At 48.1% G+C, this 27,709-nt stretch overlaps 2 protein-coding genes across 2 annotated transcripts in view; one reads left to right on the top strand and one right to left on the bottom strand.

The window, feature by feature from the left end:
* The window catches only part of LOC119393822 (uncharacterized), a 29,948-nt gene extending 20,235 nt beyond the window's left edge, over positions 1-9,713 (bottom strand). Inside the window, exons 1-2 of the mRNA XM_037661002.2 lie at positions 9,477-9,713; positions 1,872-2,080 (exon numbers count right to left, since the gene is read on the bottom strand). Of these exons, the coding sequence (XP_037516930.1) occupies positions 1,872-2,080; positions 9,477-9,564 (297 nt within the window). The 5' untranslated portion in view covers positions 9,565-9,713. The remainder of the gene's footprint in view (positions 1-1,871; positions 2,081-9,476) is intronic.
* The window catches only part of LOC119393821 (interferon alpha-inducible protein 27-like protein 2A), a 108,349-nt gene continuing 84,990 nt past the window's right edge, over positions 4,351-27,709 (top strand). The window contains exon 1 of the mRNA XM_049416381.1: positions 4,351-4,398. The gene's annotated coding sequence lies outside the window, so the exon portion shown is untranslated. The remainder of the gene's footprint in view (positions 4,399-27,709) is intronic.

Here is a 27,709-nt window from a genome sequence, read left to right as displayed (position 1 = left end):
GTGCAAATAAACGTTTATACGTGGTATTTATGCTCAGTGAAAGTACATTAGCCCCAAAGAACGTTAAGAACATGTTTAATACGCGCCACGAACACACCCACAATGAAGTGATGAGCATTTGAGTGAACTGATGATCACGCCGATCAATTAGCGCATTCGTCTTAGTAAAACTTATTAAGGTGAAAGCCGTGTATGTACGCACTGCATTTAGTGGCATAGCGGGTCGTTAACCGATTCACATTTGCTTTGTTTCAGATTGCCATATTTGTGTTGAATCTTCATATATTGGATACCCAAGTTGCTTGATGTGTTCTAGCAAACCATGTCATCTTTAAGTAGCAAACACTGCAATTTACCCCTCTTAGGTGGTGTATTTGCTCGGGTTCGGAGAAATTAGCTTAAATGGTATGATTTGAACATAAACATTATTGATATTAAATGATTACTTTGTATTTGCATAAAATCCCAAATATATATGAAGACGAAATATGCACTGCAACGAGAGCAAGTACGAAAGCTCAATATAACGTTGTAGTATCAGTGATCTGGCTCCATGGAGATGTGGGATCCACTTGTATACTACTGTGACCTCTGTGCCATTTGCTGTTTGATCTTGGCAACCGGGCCTGATTATGGCTCTCTCATCGTAGAGTGAATATAGTACTTTGAAGTGTTCCTTTCGAAGAACACAAAACACAAGCACAGTACTCTGAATCGTCAAACAGTTCTGCTAACCAACATCTTTCCCGAATGTAAGGCTGATAACCTCAGTGCTAGTACGATCATATATGCGTTCAATCAAGAGCAGCATACTGCTATCCCATAAGAGGGCGCATGTGGTACCGTATATCGTTAATAATTTGTTACAAGCGCATAAATCGTCGCACATTTTTTTTCTAAACACATCAACATACAGGCTCCCGTGGTCGAGTATAGATTTTAAGTCGTCAAAGACTTTCGATGCAAAGACCTTCTAAGCGAACCGAAGCCACTTTGAATCTATCTATCTATCTATCTATCTATCTATCTATCTATCTATCTATCTATCTATCTATCTATCTATCTATCTATCTATCTATCTATCTATCTATCTATCTATCTATCTATCTATCTATCTATCTATCTATCTATCTATCTATCTATCTATCTATCTATCTATCTATCTATCTATCTATCTATCTATCTATCTATCTATCTATCTATCTATCTATCTATCTATCTATCTATCTATCTATCTATCTATCTATCTATCTATCTATCTGCTTACAAAGTGTATATCTACGTCTAAATCGGGTCATAGTTAGTCAAAGATATGCTTCAATTCGCAGTTCATCAACAGAGTCACGCCTCTACGCATGCGGCCTGGAGACGAGTTGTTGGGAGCGGATTTTGTGGAACACTGCATCGAGCACCGGGAGCCCGAAGACTCATTCCCGGCGAACCATTTTCTCCGAGACAACAGTGCGGAGACCGATCCTCCAGATGTCAGCTTGCTCCACGCCGAAGACGAAGGCGAGGCGTACCAAAAGGTACACGCCTCGAATCACGCTCCAGGCACAGTTACAGTTACACGTAAAAGCGCCATAACAAGAGGGAGAAATAATGCGAATAAATGTTATCTATCTATCTATCTATCTATCTATCTATCTATCTATCTATCTATCTATCTATCTATCTATCTATCTATCTATCTATCTATCTATCTATCTATCTATCTATCTATCTATCTATCTATCTATCTATCTATCTATCTATCTATCTATCTATCTATCTATCTATCTATCTATCTATCTATCTATCTATCTACGCGCGATAATAACGCCACTTTCGTTGGTGCGCATATTCCCGTTCAGAGAGGTGCTTCAACTCACGTCAACGTTGACGCCCGGCAGGTCGTACGCTTGCCCCGGTGGTATTTCGCTGGGCAGGTACCGATAGAATTCCGTGTTGTTCTTGTACCATTTCACGGAGTACAGATCATCCGATTCGAGGTCGAACGAGCAGTTCAGCCAGAGCGGTTCACCCCGAATCACGACGCTCGGCATGTCGATCCGCACTAGCCGAAGAGCCTCGCTCAACCCTGCAAAAGTGAGGGCAAAAAATATAAAACAGGCACAAAATCACACATCTGACCAACTCCTCAAAGTTTTTATCGCGATTCAGAGTTATTGTCGCTTCTTGAGGACAACTTTTACTGCGATAGCAACTGTATGAACACCCTCAGCGAGTTTTTTCCGTCACCGGCATGTTCCGTATAAAGTAGAAATCGATAACATCGCCCCGTGCATCGGATGTTCTACGCGCGAGTGAAAGCGCGCGAGCGCTGGGACGAACGCCGCTAAAGCATAAATGACACGAGCCGGCTATCTCGGTCGCACGAAGGGCGCATGCGATAACACCGCCCGGCGCCCCCTGTGCGAGGCTTGCCATCCATGGCTTCTCAAACAGAGAGGAGACGCCCCACCCGTCTTTCGTCGGGCGAAGGAGCATGAAGGGGCGCCTGCGGGGAAACAAAGGGGGGGGGGAGGGCTGCGTCGCTCGAGGAGCAACTGCAAAATTTGATCATAAATGAGTGGTCGCGAGCGCTGGCGCGCGCGCGCTATCTGGACAGACGTCAGTAGACGGCTCGTATACCCATGTATACCCATGTATACCCAGTGCCCTCACCGCCTATTTCGCGCTGAGACGACAGACAGCACGAAAACCGTTTCGCTCTCTGGGGCGGCCGTATTCCCTTACATCATCGTTTTGTAGAGTTGGTTACACGAGGTCGGATCCTAATGTCGTCAGCTGCTAGCCTTACTTCGTATAACAGTCCATTCCAATTTGTTGCTATCACATTCATTGCTTCGCTCTTGCGGCGACACTGTAATTTTTTGGTAAGCTCGATAAAGAGCAAAGACACGCGAATCCATGGTGCTGCTGAAACTTCCGTCTCACGGCAGTTTTCAACTACTCTTGTCAGGGAACCTCCATACGCGAACTGGTATGCATAGGGTCCTATGTCAATACAGTCCATCACACGTCTAAAATAGCTTGCCGCTGCGTGATATTTTACAGGCAGAGGCATTAGGTTCCCATACTTGGCAGTCTTTAGTTATCCATGCTTACCGGAAGGTAAGGATTGATAACTAAAGATTCATTTTTTTTCATTGATGCCATTATCTCGAGACTGAGCAGCCGCAGAACTCACCTCCTCTCTTAGACATCCTTTCTCTTGGTGTTACCTGCTTGTGCAAAGACTATACTTCTCTTGAGTTATCAGTGCCAGTGAGACCCGCCCGGCGATTCGGACAAACGTTATTGCGTACGTGGCCTCCGCGGTTAGCTTCTGCAACACGCGTTGCCAGAGCTAATCGCGGAGCCCACGTTGCGTATTACGTATAGTTTCCTAAAAATTACTAGAGATAACCCTGGCGCTGGTAGCTCAGGAAGCTGCAAGTAATGCTAGCAATGTTAAGCCAGCTTCCAAATGATCTGTATTACATGGACTTTTCTCCCACATCCATTTCCCCTGTGTAGTGTATCATACCGGTTATGATAAACTGGTAAACATCCTTGCCTTTCCTCTGTCTCCTGTTTTCCTTCCTTGCTTAAACATTTTCTTAGGGCTTAAAACGCTTTTGGGTCTTTGCCGGCTGACCATTCTCAACAAGAGTTAGCGCCCAATAGTACGCAAATTCGCACCTACTAAATATGCATGAGCGCTGAAACTTATTGCATTCGGTTAATGAGAAAATCTGCTTTTTGTCAGTTAGAAAGCCAATGCGTAATATATAATGTCATAGACACGCCGAAACTGACGGCTAATTGTAACAAGCTTTGCCACAGTACAATTACGTTATACAGTAAAGCGTAGACATTGTACAGCGATGAAGCAAGTTTATTACCAAAACTGGAAAGGCGGCACAACCACGAAACCCCAGTGCGTGTCTGTTTAATTATACCCAAGCGCCCGCATCCCCATCGGTCACAATGCGAGTATTGAGGCGTCTAATTAGTTCCGCACAGAATGGCACTGTCGTTGCGCATCGAAGAGCGCGTGCTGCGGACAATGGACGTTAGATTGTTACATTGTGACAAGGACCAAGCAGCCCTGAGAGGTGCCACCTCGTGTCCTCCGAGTGACAAATAAAGCGACAACGCCCCCAGCGATGCCGGCACATCGTTCACTTCATGCTTTCCGGCGCGACACTCCCCACGCGTCCGCGGTGATGGATTACAGGAACCGCGTATACTTAGACGCTCGGGACGAAGGCTATATAGCGTGTCGAGGGAATGAGCGGAGGACGAGTACTGAAGTGTCGACGAGAGATGAGAGTAGAATGGAGGCTCCAGATGAGGACAGCGATGTTTACACCACTCGCAGGACGAGAGTTTCCTTGTCAAGACCGACAGGTATGATTCATCGTTGTTTTCTTTGTGTAGTTTGGCATTACGGCCAAAATCTATAGTCCTTGTTTGTCTCAGACGCTCTGAGACGTTACACTTAATCTTTCGCCCCATTGCCCACGTTGGTACTGGCATCTATTTACCGTTTCTTTCACTCCCAGCACAGACCACCTTTTGGGCGTATACACGAAACTGTTTCGCTGCGCTGCGCACGCCGTCTTGTTCGCCTGTCCACGCTGCGCTTCTAAATGATGCCCATGTTTCCCACGTTCTTTCTTTTTTTTTTTGAAAAGACACAAGCGGGCGGAGCAATTGACTGCGTATACCTTGCAAGGCTACATCATCCTACAACCAACATCAACATCCCTCTCCTTCTCCTTCTTGGAACTCTCTCTCTCTCTCTCTGTCACTCTACTGCCATGAAGGCTCAAGTGAAGTGTCATTTCAAGCACGCCATTACTACACAGCTAATTCAGCTTCGACGTGCGGCAACCGAGTCAGTGCGTGTTCGCGCGAGAAAAGGCTCGCGTCGACTGAATACGATTGCAGTAAAACGACCGCTGGTATAGCCACAGAAGAGAGATCGTATTCATAGGCGTGCGCACAGGGGGGGAGGGGGGGGCGCCCCCCCCTAATCACCTAAGGGGGGGCGCAAAATCTGCCCCATACATTGACTTAGTAGGGTGGGGGGGCGCTGCGATGAACCTTCGCCCCCCCTGATGGGGAAACCTGCGCACGCCTATGATCATATTATTGGCATATCTCTACATGTTTTCGCTGCGTTATAAAAATAAATTTTGCCTCATTTCTGTTCACCCCGAATGAGGACTAAAGGGACGCGCGATTAATTTTCTCATCTCTATATAGCATGACAACCCACATCTCCGTGAAGATGAGCGAATGAAATTGCACTACCATTCAAAAGTGTTGTTCTTATAAAATTTTTCAAGTATGGCGTTTGACTTAGTTGTGTGGATAATAACTACAACGTATTTTACTTCTGCTGTCATCAAAGGTCGCTTACAGGCTCCTCCGATAGATACCTCAAATGCGGTTGTTGTGTAAGAAAGCGAGAGCAAAGAGGAATGGCGAAGGAGCCAGTTAGAATAGACCTTCAAGCTGATCCTGCGAGCACAGACAGACAGCTCAGTGACTTTCCAACGTAAAAATGTTATCAGCACATTTCAACGGCGTTTAAAGGCCATCCTGTCTTGTCTGCTTAACGTTTGACGCTACATATACAGGTCAAATGGCTTACACGATTTGCTCACTCAAACTATCGTTAAGCGCTGACAAAACGCGGAGCAAGTGCCACTAAGTTTAGCTATACGCTTTTAGTGAGAAAGCAGTGCTCGCTTGCTTTGTCCCAGTGGCGTAGCCAGGGGGTGGCACATTAGGACCGTGCCCCCGTCCCCCCTACCATTTTTTTTTGCCAAGGTATAGAGACCACAAAATGACACTCGATCGCATCTGCCTGCCCGACCCCCACTAAAGATCAAAAAGGTGACCCCCACCCCCGATAAATAAAAGATGTCTGCCTACGCCCCTGCTTTGTCCGTCCTTTGAATTACGTCTTCATCGTCGTTAAGACACATCTTCATCTTCAATTTTTCGCCATCACCACATGGAGAACAAAAAAACAAAAAAAGGCACAGATATTACAAGCAATGTGTCCTAAATGACATGAAGGTTGTTTGAGTTAGCGAGGTAACGGCCTTAGCTATTATGACGAGCGCAGCCTCGTCGCCTGCGCTGCATCGCGAAAACGAAAGGCAATGTGGGATGCTTGCTCAGAGAAGAATGATATCGAGATATGCTCGCGTACGAAAGTATGCCTCGTATTGAAACATATCTAAGGTTTCATACTTCTTGCGTTACATTGGCAAATTTATATCGGAGGATTTGCCAAGAATGGCGGACACATTCATGTACCCAATGACCCAAGTTGTGTACACTATACAGCAGCGAGCAGCAAGACGCCTATTCAATGTAAATAGCCTAAATCCAGGCGCAGTCGTTGCGAGAGGACGTCAAAATAGGGTACGCAACAATAATATTGAGTTATGTTGACTCAAGCTTGTCTTCAGGGGCATTTGTTGTCACTCGTATACGAAGCGAGCACTAACGACTTGCTGACTTAGGCAACATTTTTTTTTTTTTTCACTTATCTGCTTGGTTCAGCGGCGTCATGTCATGCGATAGATAGCTGCGCACGTAGCGGCTCGAAACAACAAACCCAATCAGTGCTTACCCGTGGGTTACGAGGTCTTCCTCGATACAGACGAGTCATCGTAACAAGGTAAAGCTGACGTTTCTTTAGGTAAGCCACGGGAAAGAGCGCCCTCGCACATAACGAGCTAAAGAAGATTCAGACCGCAAAGAGAGCACCTGTGAGAACCTTATGCCTCAGACGAGTACAGTAAGTTGAGGTGCACAAAAAAAAAAAAGAAAAAGAAAGAAAGGAAAACCGTGGCACATCTTGAACAAACAATTCGATGCTTGTATGGAGCTGCGTGAAGGATTGGGCGCAACGTGAAGCTCAGGCTGTTCCGTCAATTTAGAGGTTGATCAGACATTTTAGCTGCTTTGCTTTCTTTGTTTTTGTCTGCATGTAGTTTGCTTATTTTGACTTAGTTTTCTTTTTTTCATGTTTGTTTATTTGTTTGCTTGTTCATACGGTTTGTATGTTTAGATATTTATTTTTATTTACTTCTTCGCTTTAATTTGTTCGTTGAATTTCATTCCTGCAGCATTTGGAAGTGACAGAACATGTGCGACGCAAAGTAGAGGATGGTGACATGTGCGGAAAAAAGAAAGCATTGACGACGGTAAACTTGAATTACTTGTCGTAGCTAATTGCAGAAAATGCGAAGGAGCGAATGAGAGTGACGCTTCGAGTTGAGCCAGACGCATGCCTGCGTTTCTTGCCCTTGTACGGGCCTTGGTTTCGAGGGGATTTATATTAAGTGGCGAACCTTTATTAAGCAAGAAAGAAAAGTATTTTTTAGATGCGAAGCAGCTTTTGCTCGGGGCTGTGTCCGTAGTTCCACTGGCGACCGTCCGCTTTCTACCACCTAGCACAGCCATCCGAGCGCGCGCTCGCGCCAAGGAGAAGTCTTCTTCCTCTTGTTCTTCGACCGCCTTGATGATGATACGTGCAGAGCACTTTAGGGGCCCGGGCTGCCGTATGCTGTCCTAGCTTGGCGTAACGCAGACAAAACCATGTGTGCTGGCACGCGCTAGCGCGTTCGGGCCTGTGTAAGAGGCTGGGTAAGACGCTGTGGCCTCTCCCCCTTACACTCTCTGAGCAATCACGTGATGGCGTCGGGGAACGAGATTCTGTAGACGCGCGATTAACCCGGGTGGCGTGCTCCTACAAGAGTTCCGGACGAGTAACAGCAACAGCAACTACAGTGAATTGATGGTGTGATCCACTTGCAAGGACGCGTTAACATCGGGTAAGGTGCCCGTGATGAACGGAACTTTAAGTCGACCCATGCGCTGCTTCGCATCCCCGCATGGTTCCCTTCAGTGGGAGATGGTGTAATATTATTTTTTTTATTGGGGCAAAAGTCTTGCGATGAATTAGCGCTTTACACATTATTTCTCTTTGCTTTACATACTTCAGTCACACTTCTGTTCCCCCCCCCCCCCCCCCCGAGAGACAGAATATGCAGAGATCACACCTCATTCACAAGTTTAATACCATTAGTCAATAGGTATAAACATTTCAAAGGGGGCTCTTGGATCCATCTAATTTGGTAGATACACAACGAAAGCCAGTGAGAATTAAGCCTTTATTCGAGGAATTTAAAAACGTTCTTATACCCGCGAAATTATCATTGTCAGGTGGTTCTTTCTTTTGACAACCATGTTTCAGCGAAACAGCTACCTCCCCTCCTACCCTTTCGACGCGAAACTCCCACCACACCCCTTCACTTTCGAAACGTTGACTCCAGTGACACCTCGTGTTTAAGAATTTGTCCCCTCTTCAAGCTTCCATTATGTTCCCCTGAACCTCTGTCTTATGACGATGTAATGTAGTAGCTCGCGCTCACGAGGCCCTTGCAAAACACCCACTTTGGTGTTACTCGCCACCCTTCAAGCGACCGAACAAACGAAACAGCCTTGATATACTAAATGAATTTCAAAAATTAAATTACGAGACCTAAAGTCTCATCGTAACTCAGGCTACGTTAAGGGACGGCTGTAGGCTGGCTAACTTTGACCGCGTGCGTTTCTGTACACTCGCAGCAAAAGCACGGCGCACGCTTCTTTTTTTTTTTTTTTGCCTTTCACCGGCCCCATCTGAATGAGACCGCCGCAGATACGCATCGAACCCCCGACCTAAGAAATCGTTGCGTTGCCGTTTGCCTCGTTCCATTTCAATGCTCCCGAAAACTCGACAGCTTCCAGAATTTGGCTCGAACTGCCTGCATGTGCAGCAAGCGTAGAGAGTGTCAATGTACCGTAAATGCTGGTGACTACTTCAAAAATAAGACAAGCACGAAACATGAAGGTAGGGAAGAAAACTTTGCTGCCGACATGGTGTGCTTCGCTAGTTGTTTGTTGTTGTTGCTGTTTGTTCGTCGTCTTCTTGTTTTTTTCTTTCTTTTTGTGATAATGGTGGTATTGGTGCTTGTTTTGTAATATCTGTGATTTCGTGTAGCCAGCTCTTGTTACGGCCTAACTTCCCTTTTCCCCAAGTTATCAAAAAAGAACACTTTGATGGGGACAATTCCTTCTTTGTTGTTAAGATTCATGAAAATGTGCGAGATATTATCGGAAAAACAAGGATTCTGTCTGTGCCTTCTATATCTCCTTTATATGTCGACATTTCGTGCTGATTTAAGTAAAGTATTCACAGTACAGCACACAAGTCATGCGCCCACGCACGTTCTATCATATCCTTTTCTTTTACTCTTCTATCGTTTCTTTCTCGCTCTTTCTGTGATCTCCTTTTTTTCCTCCTAAAGTTCTTACATAGCGCCACATTACCCTGTTAAGCGATGCACTAACTCGCCCAACGTGGTACCCTGTTTTATCGTAAAGCCACGCGGGAGTTCTGCTAACAGCACACTCACCGGCCAGTGCGATGACGCGGCAGAGCATGACCACTGTCCATCGCAGTTGAGCCGTGAAGCTACAGGATCGAAGGGGGCAATCACGCATTGCTCGAAGCACGAGTGTACACCCAGGACAACACGTGACGCCGCCTCGCTTATCCTCGATTTTTTCGACACGCACAAGCACGACGCCACGTCTCCGCACCCGAGAAATCGAGCCGCGCGCGAAACCCGCACCGCCTCCGATGGTTCTTCGGAGAGTGATGTCGGCGCAGCCGACCGCGGGCCCCGGGATTTTCCTCCCGTCGCGACCCCTACGGAGGCCACGTGTACTGCGCTGCGGTCGAGAAGCCCGACCTCCGAGAGGCTCGAACCGCTGGGTAGCAACCTCGCGCCAAAGGGCGACAGTCTCGGAGCTCTGCTTAGTGTTCAAGTCCCGGGTGTGCGATGCTTGAGGGAAAGCAAAATTTTCCTCGAAAACATGGATGGTTTATTCTACAGCAGGGGTCTCAAACACAAGGCCCTCAGACCTCTCGCTAGTGGCCCGGCCCGCACATGACTGTCTTTCGTCCCATATTTTTTTTTTCTTAGTGTGTTCATGAGCTACACAGACGTGACCGGCCTTAAGAATTTTTTTTCGTGAGGCACCGCATGCGGTCACTATGTGTTAAAACACCACCGTGGAACAAAAACTCTCTCTTTCAAAATTGGCGTATAGATTTCAGTCATTCCGGAGATCAGTATACACATGTTTCTGGAAACCTGAATACCCTTCAGGAATTACCCATAATTGAGATATGAAAAAGGCCTTCTTTCAAATGGCAACGCTAGCTGACATTTTGTTAGAACTCCCCACTCCTCCAACCTCCTTCACCATGCCGGCCTATCTAAATGTATAGGGGCTTTAAGCCTATTGGGTGACTAAATTTCGTGACTGCGGCCCGCTAGAAGAGGTGAGTTTGAGACTCCTGTTCTACAGCAACGGGACTCCGACCAGCTCTCGCGTTCAGGGAAAGCTCTTTCGCTAGAGACGTCCGTAAGAGAAAATATCCGCCTATACTGTCTCTGCCCACGTTATTCGTCGTCGAAGAGCGCTTTGATGAAGCGTTTCTTAACGTGTTCACGAAGCACTACAGATGAACTCTCCGTGTGTCTAAGTCATGAATCTGTCTTCATTTACAAGTCTGTCCGCCGCGGTGGTATAGCGGTTACGGTGCTCGGCTGCTGACCCGAAGGTCGCGGGTTCGATCCCGGCCGCGGCGGTCGCATTTCGATGGAGGCGAAATGGTAGAGGCCCGTGTACTTAGATTTAGGTGCACGTTAAAGAACACCAGATGGTCGAAATTTCCGGAGCCCTCCACTACGGCGTCTCTCATAATCATATCGTGGTTTTGGGACGTAAAACCCCAGATATTGTTATTATTATCATTTACAAGTCTTAATGTCGCCTTGAATATTCACCCCTCGATTATCACAAGTACGTCCAGCTCAAGCTTTCAACCTCGAATGTTGGTCTTATACGTATAACGCGCATAAAAATTATAATACATGTAAAAAGGTTTAAATACGTGTTAATAATTGTTGCACCGGAACATCGTCTCAACTCCTACTTATATAGCAAGTTTATAGATGATTTCGCGATTGCGATAACAACAGCAAGCGTGCGACCCCAAAAAAAAACTTCCTGTCGCCTGCCTTATTACTATACCGGAACAAAAAGCGTGTTTCTAAGTTACTTCAGTCTACGGAAAGCTTTTGTACATTTTCAGATAAAATAACTTCTAATATTTCTTACACAGATTGGGACAATACCTACTTGCAAAATCTATTTGTACACTGAAAAAAGCGTTCACAATCTGCGGGCTTCTGCTTTATTGTACTCTTGCTATTCACTCTTTCCTTTATTTTCTCCGCTAAGTTTACCCGAATGCGTCAGTGGGCAAAGCCGTTAAAGGGCCCCTAAACCACTCCGAGTTCCAACTCACGAGAGAGTTCTTTCTTTCTCGCTTTCACTACCCTTCCTACAGGCGAAATCACCTCCTCGCCACTTATCTATTCATAAAGCACCTGTACAATGTCAGCACTAAGCGTTGAGTATATCAGGATTTTGCACTTCTCGGCTACAGGCTGTTATCTCCGAATGCGCAGTCGGAAACGGACAAGACGAAGTGAAATCAGTTGGTCGCGCACGATAGTCATGCGAGACAAGGGAGAACAGGTGGGCGACTGCATGGAAATGCAGGGTAGGAGGCAATTCACAACTCCTATTCCTCGAATATGGACCAATCTTGTACGTTAATTACGTCACATGAGTCACCCTTCTGGCGCTACGAAGTGCGCCGAAAAGACGAGAAATGCCACGAGAGAATAACGCGCTCGTTTGCTGTATTTTCAGAGGCTGTTCAGGGGCCCTTTAAAGGCGTATGTTTGTAAACTAACAAATCGTCGTTTTCGCTCCTCAAGTTCCTTACGTTGTGGGAATCGAGCGCGCCCTTCCCTTTGGCGCCTCGTTCCCCAGCTAGCGCGCGTGTTGGCCCCACGTTGGGCGCCAGTTATGTGGAGATAGGTTAAGCACAAAGCTTACCCTACGAGGCGACCGGCAAGGGACGCGACGTTCTCCACTGCCGTAGCGAACAAAGACGCTACGGCCGGGTTCGTCGACTCCGGCACGGCGCAGAAAAGGCACTCGAGGCAGGATGTCAACAAACAACACGGGTTTATTAACCCAAGATGCAGCACAGTACGACAGTCACGGGCTTGCAGGCCGTAAAGGGAACTCCGCAAGACCGATCGAGTACGCTTGCCAGCGGCGCTACGACTATCACACAAAGGGCAACAGTCGAGCACACGAACGAGAAGCCGCATGCTAGAGCAGCGCGTCAACCTCTCGTGCTATCTCGGCGACAACGTATCTTGGCATTGGAGCGAAGGCTACGGAGGCGGGGCATCCGCACATTTGTGTTACTACGCAAGCAGTTCGGCATCTTGCAGCCGATTTCAGTTCCAGTTTCGGTTTCGCTTGCTCGCATCGCTAGACCGTTTAGCACCACGTCTACATGCAGAATGAGAACATCAGTGTGCGTAGATGCATCTACCTACTGTACTGTATATTGTCACAGGGTTGTTACGTTGACGAAGGCAGCAGTGGGCGTATCGAAGATGAAATTCTTTATTTGGCCGAACTTGTGGGCGGGAAACGAGTCAGTCAGAGCGTCGTCCGTCAATAATTTTGACAGTGGTGAAGCGTGTCGGCTTTTATACATGTTCTAGCGAATGTTACAGCGTTATCGCTGCTGGCCACGTAATCTCTAGACTATTCGCGTACCACGCGCAATCTTGATGGAAAGATCTAAAACAATCGTGACGCTTCTGGAATATCGCATCGCGGTCTGCACGGAGCATTCCAAACAGTCTTTGCGGGTGAAGCCCGAAGACAACAAAATAAGACACATGGGAATATGATGAACGCCGCCAAGCGCACACCGCAGCCTGAATACGGTGTTTGCTCGATTGTAACGCGAGGGGCGACTTTAGTAGCAAAAATTTGGAGAAAAAGCTCGCACTGTATTCGAATAAATACGGAATGCAAGTACCATGATGCCGCTGAACTGGGTTTAGATTTAAGGAGAGCTGACGCTTAATTAAAAAGAGACTGACGCAGAATATTTTATCAAGCTTCGCTGGTCACACACCTTCATAGAGCGTAGTTTCTCGGCCATGGATATTTCATTGCGCATGAAGTGGCTGTGCACTTTGCGCCGCAATGCTGCCAACGCAAACGTGTAATAGCGCAGCAGCCGCGTCTTGCCGGTGATGCGCTTCTCAGTTTGGCCCGAGAAATTCAATTTCTTGCGCTTCGGGGAGGCAAGTTGGGCCCGCAGAGCTTCAGCCTTGATACGCTTAACTGTTCGCTCACTCACTCCGGTGAGCTCGGCGACAGTCCGGCACACTGCATTTGCAGACAAGTCACGCTGACGGCGCCACACTCCAGCGATGACATTGCAGTTAACTTGCGTGGTCTGGTTTGACGGCCACTTTCTGTCACATTTACAGTACAGCTTCTTCGGAGGACGAAACGGCGAGTTTGCGGCCGCACACGGTTCAGGCCAACGGTTCAGGCGGCATCGCAGACGCCATGTTTACTGAGACTCTGAGAGAGCAGGCGTGAGGAAAATGTGGTGCAGGCGTGAGGAAAACGTGGTGCTGTCCAAAAAATAAAGGCAGAAACAAACTTGAAGTTCGGAATAACATTTTTTCACGAATGGCTTCCCATACTCGTTCTCTTTTTATAATGAAGAAATCTTTATTTATTCGAGCTAGGTAAATTTTCGAATTAGAAAATAAATATAGGTACTATTTCTTGGCGCGCGCGCATGAAGGCACTTTGGCTCTGTAGCTTCCACAGTGGTGCCAAGAAAAGTTGTCGCCGAGTATAGCCTGAGAGCATCTGCCGCGGGCAAGCCCGCGCCAGACAGAAGCGAGCTCAAGGGGGAAGGGGGTTGTCATCATCATCATCATCATCATCATCATCAGCCTGTCTACGAGGCCTCTCCCATGTTCCGCCAATCAACCCGGTCCTGTGCTTTTTGCTGCCACGTAATACCTGCAAGCTTTTTAATCTCATCTACCCACCTAATTTTCTGTCTCCCCCTCACGCGTTTGCCATCTCTTGGAATCCAGTCACCGGTTATCCTGCCTACGTGCTACGTGCTACGTGCCCGGCCCATATCCATTTCTTCTTCTTGATTTCAACTATGATATCCTTGACCCCCGTTTGTTCCCTGACCCACTCTGCTCTCTTCCTGTCTCTTAAGGTTACACCTATCATTTTCCTTTCCATCGCTCGCTGCGTCGTCCTCACTTTAAGTTGAACCCTCTTTGTAAGTCTCCAGGTTTCTGCTCCGTAGGTAAGTACCGGTAAGATGCAGCTGTTATATACCTTCCTCTTGAGGGATAGTGGTAGATTACCATTCATGATTTGATAATGCTTGCCGAATGTGCCCCAACCCATCCTTATTCTTCTAGTTATTTCACTCTCATGGTTCGGCTCCGCGGTTACTACCTGTCCTAAGTAGACGTACTCCTTTACAACTTCCAGTGTCTCGCCACCTATCGCAAAGCGCTGTTCTCTGTCAAGATTGTTCCACATTACTTTAGTTTTATGCATATTAATTTTCAGACCTACTCTTCTACTTTCCGTATCCAGTTCAGTAATCATGAGCTGCAATTCGTCTCCCGCGTTACTCATCAATGCAATGTCATCATCGAATCGTAGGTTACTGAGATACTCTCCATTAACTCTTATCCTTAACTCTTCCCAATTTAGGGCCCTGAAAGCCTCCTGTAAACACGCGGTGAATAACATTGGAGAGATCGTGTCTCCCTGCCGTACGCCCTTCTTTATTGGGATTCTGTCGCTTCCTTTATGGAGGACTATAGTGGCTGTGGATCCGCTGTAGATTTCTTCCATTGTGTTTATACAGGCTTCGTCGATGCCCTGATTCCGCAGTGCCTGCATGACTGCTGATGTCTACACCGAATCAAATGCCTTCTCGTAATCTATGAAGGCTATGTATAGGGGTTGGTTGTATTCCGCGCATTTCTCTGTCACCTGATTGATAGTATGAATATGGTCTATTGTTGAGAATCCTGTACGAAATCATGCCTGGTCCCTTGGTTGATTGAACTCTAATGTCGTATTAATTCTGTTAGCAATTACTTTTGTAAATAGCTTGTAGACAACGGACAGTAAGCTTATGGGCCTGTAATTTTTCAGGTCCTTGACGTCCCCTTTCTTATGGATCAAGATGATGTTGGCATTCTTCCAAGATTCTGGTATCCTCCCCGTCGAGAGGCACTTCGTATACAGGGTGGCCAGTTTCTCTAACATAATCTCTCCACCGTCTTTCAACAGGTCTGATGTTACCTGATCCTCACCAGCTGCTTTGCCTCTTTGCATTCCCTTTAGGGCTTTCTTTACATCTCCTGTCAATACTGGTGGCATGTCAGATTCCTCTGCGCTATTACTCCTTCTTATGTTATCATCCTGAATACCTCGGCTGCTGCACAGATCTCTGTAGAACTCTTCCGCTACCTCAACTATTCTATCCATATTGTTTGTGACCTTGCCTTCCTTGTCCCTTAATGCATACATCTGATTTTTGCCTATGCACAGTTTTGTCTTCATAGCTTTGAGGTTTCTTCCGTTCTTTAGAGCATGCTCAATTCTCTCCATATTATACTTTCTTATGTCGGCTACTTTACGTCTATTGATTAACTTCGAAAGCTCCGCCAGCTCTATTTTGTCTGTTGCATTTGAGGCTTTCATAGCTTGACGTTTCTTAATGAGGTTTTTCGTCTCTTGGGATAGCTTACCAGTGTCCTGTCTAACGACTGTACCCCCGACTTCCACTGCACACTCCTTCATGATACTAGTCAGATTATCATTTATTGCGTCAACGCTAAGGTCGGTTTCCTCGGTTAAAGCCGCGTACCTCTTCTGAAGTGAAACTCTGAATTCCTGAACTTTCCCTCTCAGAGCTAGTTCATTAATCGGCTTCTTGCGTATCAGTTTCTGCCGTTCCTTCCTCACGTCAAGTTGAATTCTAGATCTTACCATTCTATGATCACTGCTTCGGATCTTGTTAACTACTTCCACATCCTGTACAATGCCCGGTTGGCCGCACACTATGAAGTCTATTTCATTTTTAGTTTCGCCATTAGGACTCCTCCACGTCCACTTACGAGTAGCCCGTTTTCTGTAGAAGGTATTCAAGATGCGTAAATTATTGCGTTCTGCAAACTCTACTAGTAACTCCCCTCTGGCGTTTCTAGAGCCGATGCCATATTCCCCAACTGCATGATCTCCAGCCTGCTTCTTGCCTACCTTTGCATTAAAGTCGCCCATCAGTACAGTATACTGTGTCTTTACCTTACTCATTGCTGATTCTACGTCTTCGTAGAAGCGTTCAACCATTTGATCATCATGGCTGGATGTAGGCGCGTAGGCCTGTGCCACCTTCATCTTGTACCTCTTATTAAACCTAATTACGATACATATCACCCTCTCATTAATGCTATAGTATTCCTCTATATTGCCAGCTATATCTTTATGAATAAGGAACCCCACTCCTACTTCTCTTCTGTCAGCTAAGCCACGATAGCATAGGACGTGTCCGTTCTTCAGCACTGTATAAGCCTCCTGTGGCCTCCTAACCTCACTGAGCCCTATTACATCCCATTTAACACCCTCTAATTCCTCGAATAGTACAGCTAGACTCGCCTCACTAGATAAAGTTCTAGCGTTATACGTAGCCAAATTCAGATTCCAATGGCGGCCTGTCCGTACCCAGAGATTCTTAGCCCCCTCTGCTGCGTCGCAGGTCTGACCGCCGCCTTGGTCAGTTGCTTCGCAGCCGCTGGGGACTGAGGGCCGAGGGTTAATTGGTGTATTCATGTGGGAGGTAGTGGCCAAGTCTGCACCAGGGTGGCCAATCCTGCTCTGGTGAGGGAGTGCATTGCTGGCTGTGGTCGCCCGTGAGGCTGCACCCCAGGCCTTTTTACACAATTCCGTCATCACGCGGATTTTTTTTTTATTCCGGTTGGGAATTGTCCGGCACCGGGATTCGAACCACGGACCTCTTGCATGCGAAGCTGATGCTCTACCACTACGCCATCGCTGCAATTTAAGTACTGCTCAGAAAATCTTCTGACACCGTGATGGACCCAACATGATACCTGGCAGAAAAATAATAGGGAAGCTGCGTTCAACTTTGCACTCTACTCCACTTATTTCCCTGATAAGATGCCTATCTTCGTGTATATTTCATGTTACCTTGAGTATTTCGCACCACCTCGAACTTAACCAATGACCTGTGATCATTCCTGTTGTTCACCAGTCACAACCACAATGTTTCCACAAATTTCAAAGGTCACCTCTGCAACTGAGTCCAGACCATTCCTCGCCGCGTTTTTCTCCCTTTATCACTTGAAAATTAAAGCGTCGCGTGTCTTGTTCAGATCACGTGAGCTTGCCTGCAACACATTTACGTGGAGGAAAACATGACCAGGAACAGCTGAGCCAAATGGCAGATCTGTCTCACTGCTTTTACAAAATAATATGCTGTAGCACTGCAGCATATTATGACATTGATCTGCTTATGCTCCATGGGTTAGTCTACATGAGCCAAAGGCCATGACTGCTAGGTGCACCCTCTGTGTACATATATGCAAAAGTATGTGTGTGTGTATATGTGCAAACAGCAATGACACAACGCAGGGCAATAAAAAAAAAGTACAGGAAAGGGTGTTTTTCCTGTACCCCTTGTTCTCTTCGGCTTGCGTTGCGTCATTATCTTCTGCACAGTATGAACCAACCATTCGAACAGCTTGTTTTGTTATGATATATTTCAATGCGCGGCAATGTTTCGCCTCATGCTGTTAGTCATAATCTGTACAACTCGTATGTGTACACTTGTTTACGCTGATGTAGCCCTTCTTTATATGCTTACCCTCGCCATGTGATTGCACTATGCTGTAATATGCGTTTTCGTATCCTATTTATATTGTACGCGTGCTCGATGTACGCATTCCTGCATTCAGGCCCTACCACTGGGTTGTCACTGGTGGCCAATGAGGACAGGCGTTGCGCAGTGACGTAAGCTAGCTTGGTGGCGTGAGCATGTGAGCATGTCGAGGCATGCCCGGACGCATGCCCGCGCGCCGGGAAGCTGACGCATGGCTCGCACCAGACAAAGAGGCCTGGCGCTGCCGCCGTGGTCGCCATACTGCCGATTAACGGCGGTTCCCGGCGCTCGAGCCACGCGGGGCCAACACGCGCGCTAGCTGGGGAACGAGGCGCCAAAGGGAAGGGCGCGCTCGATTCCCACAACGTACACGGTGTTTTTGCATCATGCACATCTGCTAAGGTACAACCTTCTCAGTTTAAGATTGAACCACAAGAATCACGAACCGAAACAGAAGATACACAACGCAGAGAGTCGAGGAAACGCAGATGTCGGCCCCATTTTTTGCCACCATGGTTGATGGTTGCCATGCGGTCTGTGGCCGTGAGCAGCCTACATAGAGAATCTATCCTACAGACACAGACTCGAATAGATCCTCCTCCGGGTTGTAGGACTGAGAACTTAGCGGGGGTTTGTTTCTGTTGAGCCACTCGACATTTACGCAGTATCACTTACTTTCACGAGAGGAACGGCACTCACGACCGCCCAAGAAACACGATACGTCTTGCGTGCGGGTCTCGTGCTCAACTGTTGTCTCATCAGTCGTTTGTTGGATAATAATGATATCTGGGGTTTTCAGTGCCGAAACGACGATATGATTATGAGGCACGTGCAGGATTCCGGAAATTTCGACCATATGGTGTTCTTTAACGTGCACTGACATCGCACATTACACAGGCCTCTAGCATTTCGCCTCCATCGAAATGCGACCGCCGCGGCCGGGATCGAACCCGCGACCTTCGGGTCAGCAGCCGAGCACCGTAACCGCTGCACCACCGCGGCGGACAGTCGTTTGTTTTCTTGTTTGATTCAAATCGACGATAAATTCCCCTTGCCAAGCTAAGTAATCCGACTTAGCGAATTTCAGCTCGCAACTGACACAAGTCAAATATAATCATCCGCTATCAAAACACACTTCTGGGTATAGGTGTGCGCACGGGGTGATGCAGAGGAATGGCATTTGTATTTGCTCGCGGCGAGCTGCGCCATGGCAGGAACTTATTCGAAGTTTGTGGAAACTAAGATTACTGTTTCGTTCGAACTCCCGGTTTCGGGTAACGCGGAATAACTGCAAAACTGACGTTTCCCTTTTTTTTTCCCCCTCTCCAAAATTTTAAAAACGCACCGACCACGCAGAAGAATGAAAATCACTCTGAAAGGAAGCGTGAGTAAATAGAGCCGAGTTACCCGTTAAACTAAAAGAAAAGAATAAAAAAATACTTTTTCATGCCGAAGCAATCGCCTCGGAGTAAGAGCACTTCTATATATATAATATTGCTACATGTAGGCTGCCGGAATTCATATTGTCGACGCGCGTGTGCGCCCGACGAAGAGGACGAAGGTCGCTAGCTGCTCGAGCTCGGAGCCGGACTGGTCAGCGCTACAGCCGCTCTTGCAAATACATCTTGTGAATAGCGACTTGTAAAAGCGACTCGTCACTCACGTAACTCACGTAACATATTTGGTGGAGGTGGAACGTTCCCCGTCCTCACCACGCAGCTCCGCAGTGGCCGCGTCATCCAGCCTCTCGCCATGGCTTCCAATGACAACCCGTCCCCATCTCCATCTGCGGCTCCTACGACAACCTTTGTCGCGGTCCCCACCCCCCGCGATCCCGGGACATTCTCCGCGCAACCTGGCCTCGACGTCGACTACTGGCTTCGCCTGTATGAACGGGTCAGTCAATCTCACCGGTGGGACCCTACCATGATGCTCGCTAATGTTCTCTTCTACTTGGACGGAACCCCGCGCATCTGGTACGAGACACATGAGACCGAGCTCACCAGCTGGGAGACGTTCAAGGAGAAGCTACGTGACATCTTTGGGAACCCGACCGGTCGCCACGCAGCTGCACGACAAGAGCTCGCTACCCGTGTACAGTCGCCTACTGAGTCGTATGTCTCCTACATACAAGAAGTGCTTGCTCTTTGCCGGAAAGTGGACGAGGCAATGCCCGAAGCTGACAAAGTGGGTCACGTTTTGAAAGGCATCGCGGACGACGCTTTCCATTTGCTGGTCTACACAAACGTCTCGACTATCGACCGCATCATTCAAGAATGCCGCCGTTTCGAAACGGCCAAAAGCCGTCGTGTGCACCCTCAATTTTCTCGGTTGCCAAACACGGCTGCCACGTCCACCTGCTCCGATTCCGCCGCTACACCGCCCTTTGAGCAGAGTGTAACGCGTATCGTTCGACGGGAACTTGAAGCGGCAAGTCCAGCGCCGTTCCAGCCCTCTCCATTCGACCATGCCACTATACAACCAACCCCCGCGGTCTCCGTTATTCAGGCGGTCGTACGGCAAGAATTCGCCAACCTCGGGTTCCCTGTCGCCTGCCCCGTCTCTCGCCCCTCGTCCCGACCAATGCCCATGAATGCATCTCGGAGTGACCCATTCGTTCCTCCACGATCTCGCAACCCAGCGGAATGGCGAACTCCCGACGACAGACCCATCTGCTTCCGGTGCCACCGCGTTGGTCATGTCTCCCGCTACTGCCGCGCCACTAGGACGCCGCCATATAGGACCCAATTTTTCTCGCCTTCCCGCCCATATGAAGATCTTCGCCGGTATTCGCCCAGCCGTACAGACCCTACTTGTGACACACCTAACAGCCGCCCTCCTGCTCGTTCACCGTCCCCTCAACGCCGTCGTTCCCCGTCGCCCCAACCACGCCGCCACCCCTCGCCGCCCAACTTTGCATCGTACCCGACGGAAAACTAGATCGTGCAGCTCCTGGAGGTAGTGCTGCATCATCTCCTTCTGAACCAAATCCTCCGTTGACGCTTCCTACGAACAAGAACCTCATCGATGTGCATGTGGACGGTATTTCTTTGACGGCTCTAGTCGATACTGGAGCTCACGTGTCCATAATCAGTGCTCGTCTTTGTCGCCGACTGAAAAAAGTCCTCACGCCTGCTACTACAAAAGCTGTACGCGTCGCCGATGGCGGAACTGTTCCTGTCACTGGAATGTGTACAGCTCGTATAAGCATCGCCGACCGTTACGTTCCTGTCCTATTCACGGTGCTCCATAATTGTCCTCATGACCTCATCCTAGGGATGGACTTCCTATCGACCCATTCTGCCCTGATAGACTGTTCCGCTGGTACTCTTTGCTTGGACCTTCCTCTTCAGCCAGATATTCACCCCGACCTTCCACACAGCCTCTGCACCACGGATTTCATCCGCCTACCGCCTAAAGCCCTAACATTCGCCGAATTCACAACGACTTCATCCGTGTTGGATGGGCACTACGTCGTCACGCCGATTACTGATGTACTTCTGGCACGTGACATCACTGTGCCTCACTGCGTCATAACTATAGCCGCTAACCGGGTACATCTCCCCGTCATAAATTTCGGCTTCACGAAGCAAGTCCTCCCTCAAGGCATCTTAATCGCGACGTTGCAGTCCTTAGCCGATGACCACGTCACCTCTTTTGCAGCAGACGTATGCTCCAATCTTCCTTGTCGCCCACCCGATGCCACAAGCCTCGACATGGCATTACGCCCCATGATTGCCCCAGACCTCCCCCCAGCGCAATCAGCCGCCCTCATCCGCCTTTTGGCTTCTTACCGCGAGATCTTCGACCTTGACAATCGACCACTCGGCCAAACTTCTCTTGTGCAGCACCGTATCAACACAGGTGATTCTGTTCCCATTCACCGTCGACCGTATCGGGTGTCCGTATCGGAGCGCCAAATTATTCAAGAAGAAGTAAACAAGATGTTAGCTAAAGGTATTATTGAGCCCTCATCGAGCCCTTGGGCGTCACCCGTCGTCCTGGTTAAAAAGAAAGACAACACGTGGCGTTTCTGCATCGATTACCGGCATCTAAATCGAATTACGAAAAAGGACGTGTATCCTTTGCCCCGCATTGATGACGCTCTCGATTGTCTCCATGGCGCACGCTACTTTTCTTCCATAGACCTTCGCTCCGGTTATTGGCAGATTGCCGTGGACGAGAAAGACCAAGAAAAGACCGCCTTCGTCACTCCCGATGGCCTGTACCAATTCAAGGTTATGCCCTTCGGTCTATGCAACGCCCCAGCCACGTTCGAGCGCATGATGGACACTCTGCTACAAGGGTTCAAATGGTCAACATGCCTTTGTTACCTAGACGACGTCCTCGTATTTTCACCTACATTTGAGACCCACCTTGAGCGTCTGTCGGCTATTCTCGACGTCTTCCGCAATGCTGGCCTCCAGTTGAACTCGTCGAAGTGTCACTTCGGCCGCCAACAGATTACAGTGTTGGGCCACCTCGTCGATGCTTCTGGTGTGCGGCCGGACCCTGAGAAAATTCGTGCCGTCACCAGTTTTCCAGTACCCCAATCCGCCAAAGATGTTCGGAGTTTTGTGGGACTCTGTTCCTATTTCCGGCGGTTCGTGAAAGACTTTGCAGCAATCGCTCGACCACTTACTGATCTTCTAAAGAAAGACGTCCCATTTTCGTGGGGGTCCACTCAAGCTGCCGCCTTCTCTCACCTCATCACAATTTTGACGACGCCACCTATATTGGCCCACTTTGACCCATCCGCCCCGACTGAGGTCCGAACTGATGCCAGTGGTCACGGGATCGGAGCCGTCCTCGCCCAACGTCAGCAGGGACACGACCGCGTTATCGCCTACGCTAGTCGCCTCCTTACACCTGCGGAGCGCAACTATTCGATCACCGAACGAGAATGCCTTGCTCTTGTCTGGGCGGTCTCCAAGTTCCGTCCATATTTATATGGCACACACTTCTCCGTAGTCACCGACCACCACGCGCTCTGCTGGCTTTCATCATTAAGGGATCCCACAGGTCGACTTGGTCGCTGGGCTCTGCGACTGCAAGAGTACACTTTTGCAGTGACGTACAAGTCTGGACGCCTGCATCAAGACGCCGACTGCCTATCTCGCTATCCGGTTGGCGAGTCGCGCACCGTCCCTGACACCGACGCTTGCGTGTGCACCGTTTCCCAACTGACCCACATAGCCGACGAGCAACGCAGTGATGCATCCTTACGGGCTATCATCGAGTGCCTTGAATCCTCACCTTCGGACCGATCTCATCGCTCGTTCGTACTCCAGAATGGTACACTCTACCGCCACAACTTTCATCCAGACGGACCACCCCTGCTGCTTGTTGTACCCAAACACCTCCGCTCGGCTGTACTCCACGAACTTCACGACGTTCCAACTGCCGGTCACCTTGGTGTCTCTCGCACATACGACCGAATCCGCCGTCGCTTCTATTGGCCAGGTCTCGCACGCTCCGTCAGACGATACGTCGCGGCGTGTGAGAAATGTCAACGCCGCAAAACACCGTCGACGCTTCCGGCTGGGTGCCTTCAACCCCTCGACATTTCGTCCGAACCCTTCTTTCGCGTCGGCTTGGACCTACTCGGCCCTTTTCCCCTGTCTTCTGCTGGCAACAGGTGGATAGCTGTGGCCACAGACTACGCCACACGCTACGCCATAACACGAGCTCTTCCTACAAGCTGCGCCACAGATGTCGCCGATTTCCTTCTGCGCGACGTGATCTTGCAACACGGTGCTCCACGCCAGCTGCTCACGGACCGTGGCCGCACATTTCTATCGAGAGTCATAGCGGACATCCTGCGTTCATGTGAAACGCGGCATAAGCTCACTACGTCGTACCATCCGCAAACGAATGGCCTCACGGAGCGTCTGAACCGAACCCTAACCGACATGCTTTCAAAGTATGTTTCCTCAGACCACTCCGACTGGGACCTTGCTCTACCGTACGTGACATTTGCCTACAATTCCTCGCGCCATGACACGGCTGGTTACTCCCCATTTTTCCTGCTGTTCGGCCGCGAACCCACATTGCCCCTCGATACAGTCATTCCGTTGCCAGCAGCTCCGACCACTGAATACGCCCTGGACGCTATCAGCCGGGCCGCTCATGCACGCGAAGCCGCTCGTACTCGCCTTCTGACCTCCCAAGAGAACCAACGCCGTCAGTATGATCAACGACACCGCGACGTACACTTTTCGCCCGGTTCTTTGGTTCTGCTGTGGTCTCCGACCCGGCACGTTGGCCTGTCCGACAAACTGCTCTCTCGGTACACAGGGCCATACCGAGTGCTTCGTGCGGTGACTCCCGTCACCTATGAAATCGCTCCTGCTGCCCCGTCGTCTTCATCCACCCCACATGCCAGCGACATCGTACACGTCGCACGCCTGAAGCAGTACCACTCGCCCAATGACGTTGACGTCTAGATGCGCCGAGACGGCGCCTTTGCCGCCGGGGGTTATGCTACATGTAGGCTGCCGGAATTCATATTGTCGACGCGCGTGTGCGCCCGACGAAGAGGACGAAGGTCGCTAGCTGCTCGAGCTCGGAGCCGGACTGGTCAGCGCTACAGCCGCTCTTGCAAATACATCTTGTGAATAGCGACTTGTAAAAGCGACTCGTCACTCACGTAACTCACGTAACAATATGCATGGTTCACTGGGTCGGACATGCACATCTGCACACAGGAACAGAGATGGGAATGTCGCGTGTTGTGTCTTTTGCTGCTGACATGGGATGGTTGTTTCAGCCGAAGTGACGTACGACTCGCGGAGTCAAATTCACTTGCGAACCGCACAAACGTGCGGAATCTTTAAAGATGGTAGGCGAATTGAGCTAGAAAGAAGTTGCGCAGAGAGAATGACATGGAAGAGGAGGATGTTTTTCGCTATCCGTAATTACCCGCAGAGCCATGTGGGTAAAATCCTCCTCTTCCATGTGGGTTGCCATACGGGCTTTCTTTATGGTCAGATTCGCATATAGTCGACATCCGCTTGAATTAGGTAACCGCAGTAAGGTATAAAAATCTCATTGCCCGTCTGCGTTGGCTGTCTCTCTCTCTCGCTGGCAGACGCGTGAAAGCTGCCTTTCGGCATGCCTAGTTTTAATAGGCTGATACACCGGTTGTCATCGGCAGCAATGTACGAAGTGCGTACTCACGTCCTAGTTGCACTTTTAAATGCGCAAGTATTTCTGAGCCCACTCAACGAGAAAACTGTCCATCCGTCTGTCTATCGCGTGAGACGATCGCCGCTATAGACGAATAAAATTCACTCGGGTGCTCGTGTTTGAACCCTTGCCCTCACAATGCGAAGGCGAGTGTCCTAAGAATTAGGCCATGACCCATGCTTGCAAAGTACTACTCGAATGCGTTGTACCTGCGCTGCAAAAAAGTAGCAAGATAACACTCCTATGAAGGCCTCATTGAAAGGCGTGGAGATGGAATAAAATCCCCCTACAGTACAAGATTTAAAGCCGACAGAGAGGACTGCAGACATTAGAAAAATTCAAACTTTGCGAAATTTTGATGCCAAAGACGCGTTTCAATGGTGCGCGTGCCATGAACAAGTGCTAGAGAGAAGAAACGCGGACGAGTGCTAAAGATAAGACGAAAGACGACATGCCAATGCCGCCCCGAAAACGGCGTTCCATGGACGGCCACTGTATACCTACAATGAAACGCAACGCTTACGCATCACTTAACTCCCAAAGAAGACTCTGGATGACTTTTTGTTGTTTGTTTGTTTGTTTGTTTGTTTGTTTGTTTGTTTGTTTGTTTGTTTGTTTGTTTGAGCATGTAATGTGCCTGCGGTTCCCAGCTGTTTGTGACAAATTATTCGCATGTGTGTGTGAATGTGCGAAAATTAATTGTGCACATGTTGCCTCCATGTTATTGCATATATCGAAAACCGAACGATATCCCAGATTTGTCATCTAACGCTTCAGGGAAGGGAGGCAACCCTGTCCGTTGCTCTGATCTTTATATAGTATACTAGAATTATTCTAGTACACTGCACTCTTATCTTTAAGAGCGAGCAACTGCTCTTAATCCAAGACCATTTGTTGCCCAGCGATCTTCAGCCGGTGTCCCGAAACAAAGTGTCATATAACCCATGCCACTCCTGAAAAGAATCGAATTCTTTAATGTCTTCATAGGTTTTCCACAAGGTAGATTTAAGCAGGTGCAACGCTTAAGTGACGGGTAACTTACCCGTCACTTAAGCGTTGCACCTGCTTGCAATGTTTTCTTTTCCTAACACATTAAGAGAAGTCGGATCATTTCTCGTAATTCTCCTTCCTGTTCCGCTAAGGTAAAAAAAAAAACGACACTACGTCATCATCAGTTGGATAAGACCTACATGAACATGAAGCGTAATAAACGAGGTTCTGTAATATAATATAGTTCTTATCCACCTGTCGTATTTTCTACAGTTTTTAACATTCGGGATGACCGGTTCAAGGACGTTCATTTGTTAAAATTTACGAGTGACTTGTGGCGTCCTTGCTTAACGAAAGTTTACGATTGTATTGCCCGTGTTCCAAGGTTGCCAACGGAAAAACCAGGCCAATAATTTCTTTTTAAAACATCCCGCTTTCACAGTCTTATAAGGATCGCCGTTCCCTATATCACTTTTCCAACTTAAGAAGGAAGCCTCTTAAGTGAAAGAAATGCCAAGTGTTGTTTGCTTTCGTACTGCGAGCCCGCGGACACTTTACTTGTCACGAAGGAGCACACGGATGGATTGTTGAAATGGTCTCGGCAAGCTGCTGCGGCATTATATAGTTTCATTTCAGATTGAATTCGCCTCTTTCTCATTTTATTTCCGCGTCTTATATTGCTTAGCGCATTCTTTCTCGGGATCCTCGCACTCAGCACAATTTGTTTTCCTTATCTGAAAGGTTCCGTTAAAGCTTCTTCAATACAAACAAAGTAAACACGGCTCCTTCTCTGCTTATTCGTGTACTCAATTAGAGAGAAGGAAGTGCCTCGCAAAATATTATTTTCGTATTTGCCATTTTCGCCGCCAGGATCCATGCGCCGTAACGCGTGCTGCTTGTATAAGATCACGTATTACTAAGAAAACACCCTGAATGACTCACATTTCATGTATTGTCACACTCTATATCAACCAAGGAACGCCTTTGAAAACTGCATTTAACATGCGCGTCGTGAAAAATGCCTACGTGTGTTCAGTTTCGTGACGTCCACAGGCATTGACAATCAATCAATCAATCAATCAATCAATCAATCATCAATCAATCAATCAATCAATCAATCAATCAATCAATCAATCAATCAATCAATCAATCAATCAATCACTTGATCGATCGATCGATCAATAAACCTGTAACCTGTTTTTGTTGTTTATTATACATATAATGGCTAGTTATTAGTGTACAGGCAGGACCGCAGTATTCTTTCAAAGGGTTGTGGCAGCGGACTGTTTTTTGGCGGAAGTGTTTACTACTGAACTACAAGGCAAAAGTATGAGACAAATAAATACATACGTTACAATAGCCCCGTTACAAATTCGTGCGAAACGTTTTTTTTTTCGGTTACCTTCCCTGGTTACTCTAGTAAGTTATGTAGATAAATGTGAACAAGTTGCCTATATCAACAAAATGATGCGGATGGTGCGACAATATAAGGAACGTGTTCTAGTTTCGAGGCAATATAAGAAAGTGAACTTAATATATAATGGTGCT

Source organism: Rhipicephalus sanguineus, chromosome 5 (assembly GCF_013339695.2).
Source record: "Rhipicephalus sanguineus isolate Rsan-2018 chromosome 5, BIME_Rsan_1.4, whole genome shotgun sequence".
Lineage (NCBI taxonomy): Eukaryota > Metazoa > Arthropoda > Arachnida > Ixodida > Ixodidae > Rhipicephalus > Rhipicephalus sanguineus.
Note: the sequence above shows the minus strand (reverse complement) of the source record. Positions and strands in the feature narration are given on the sequence as shown.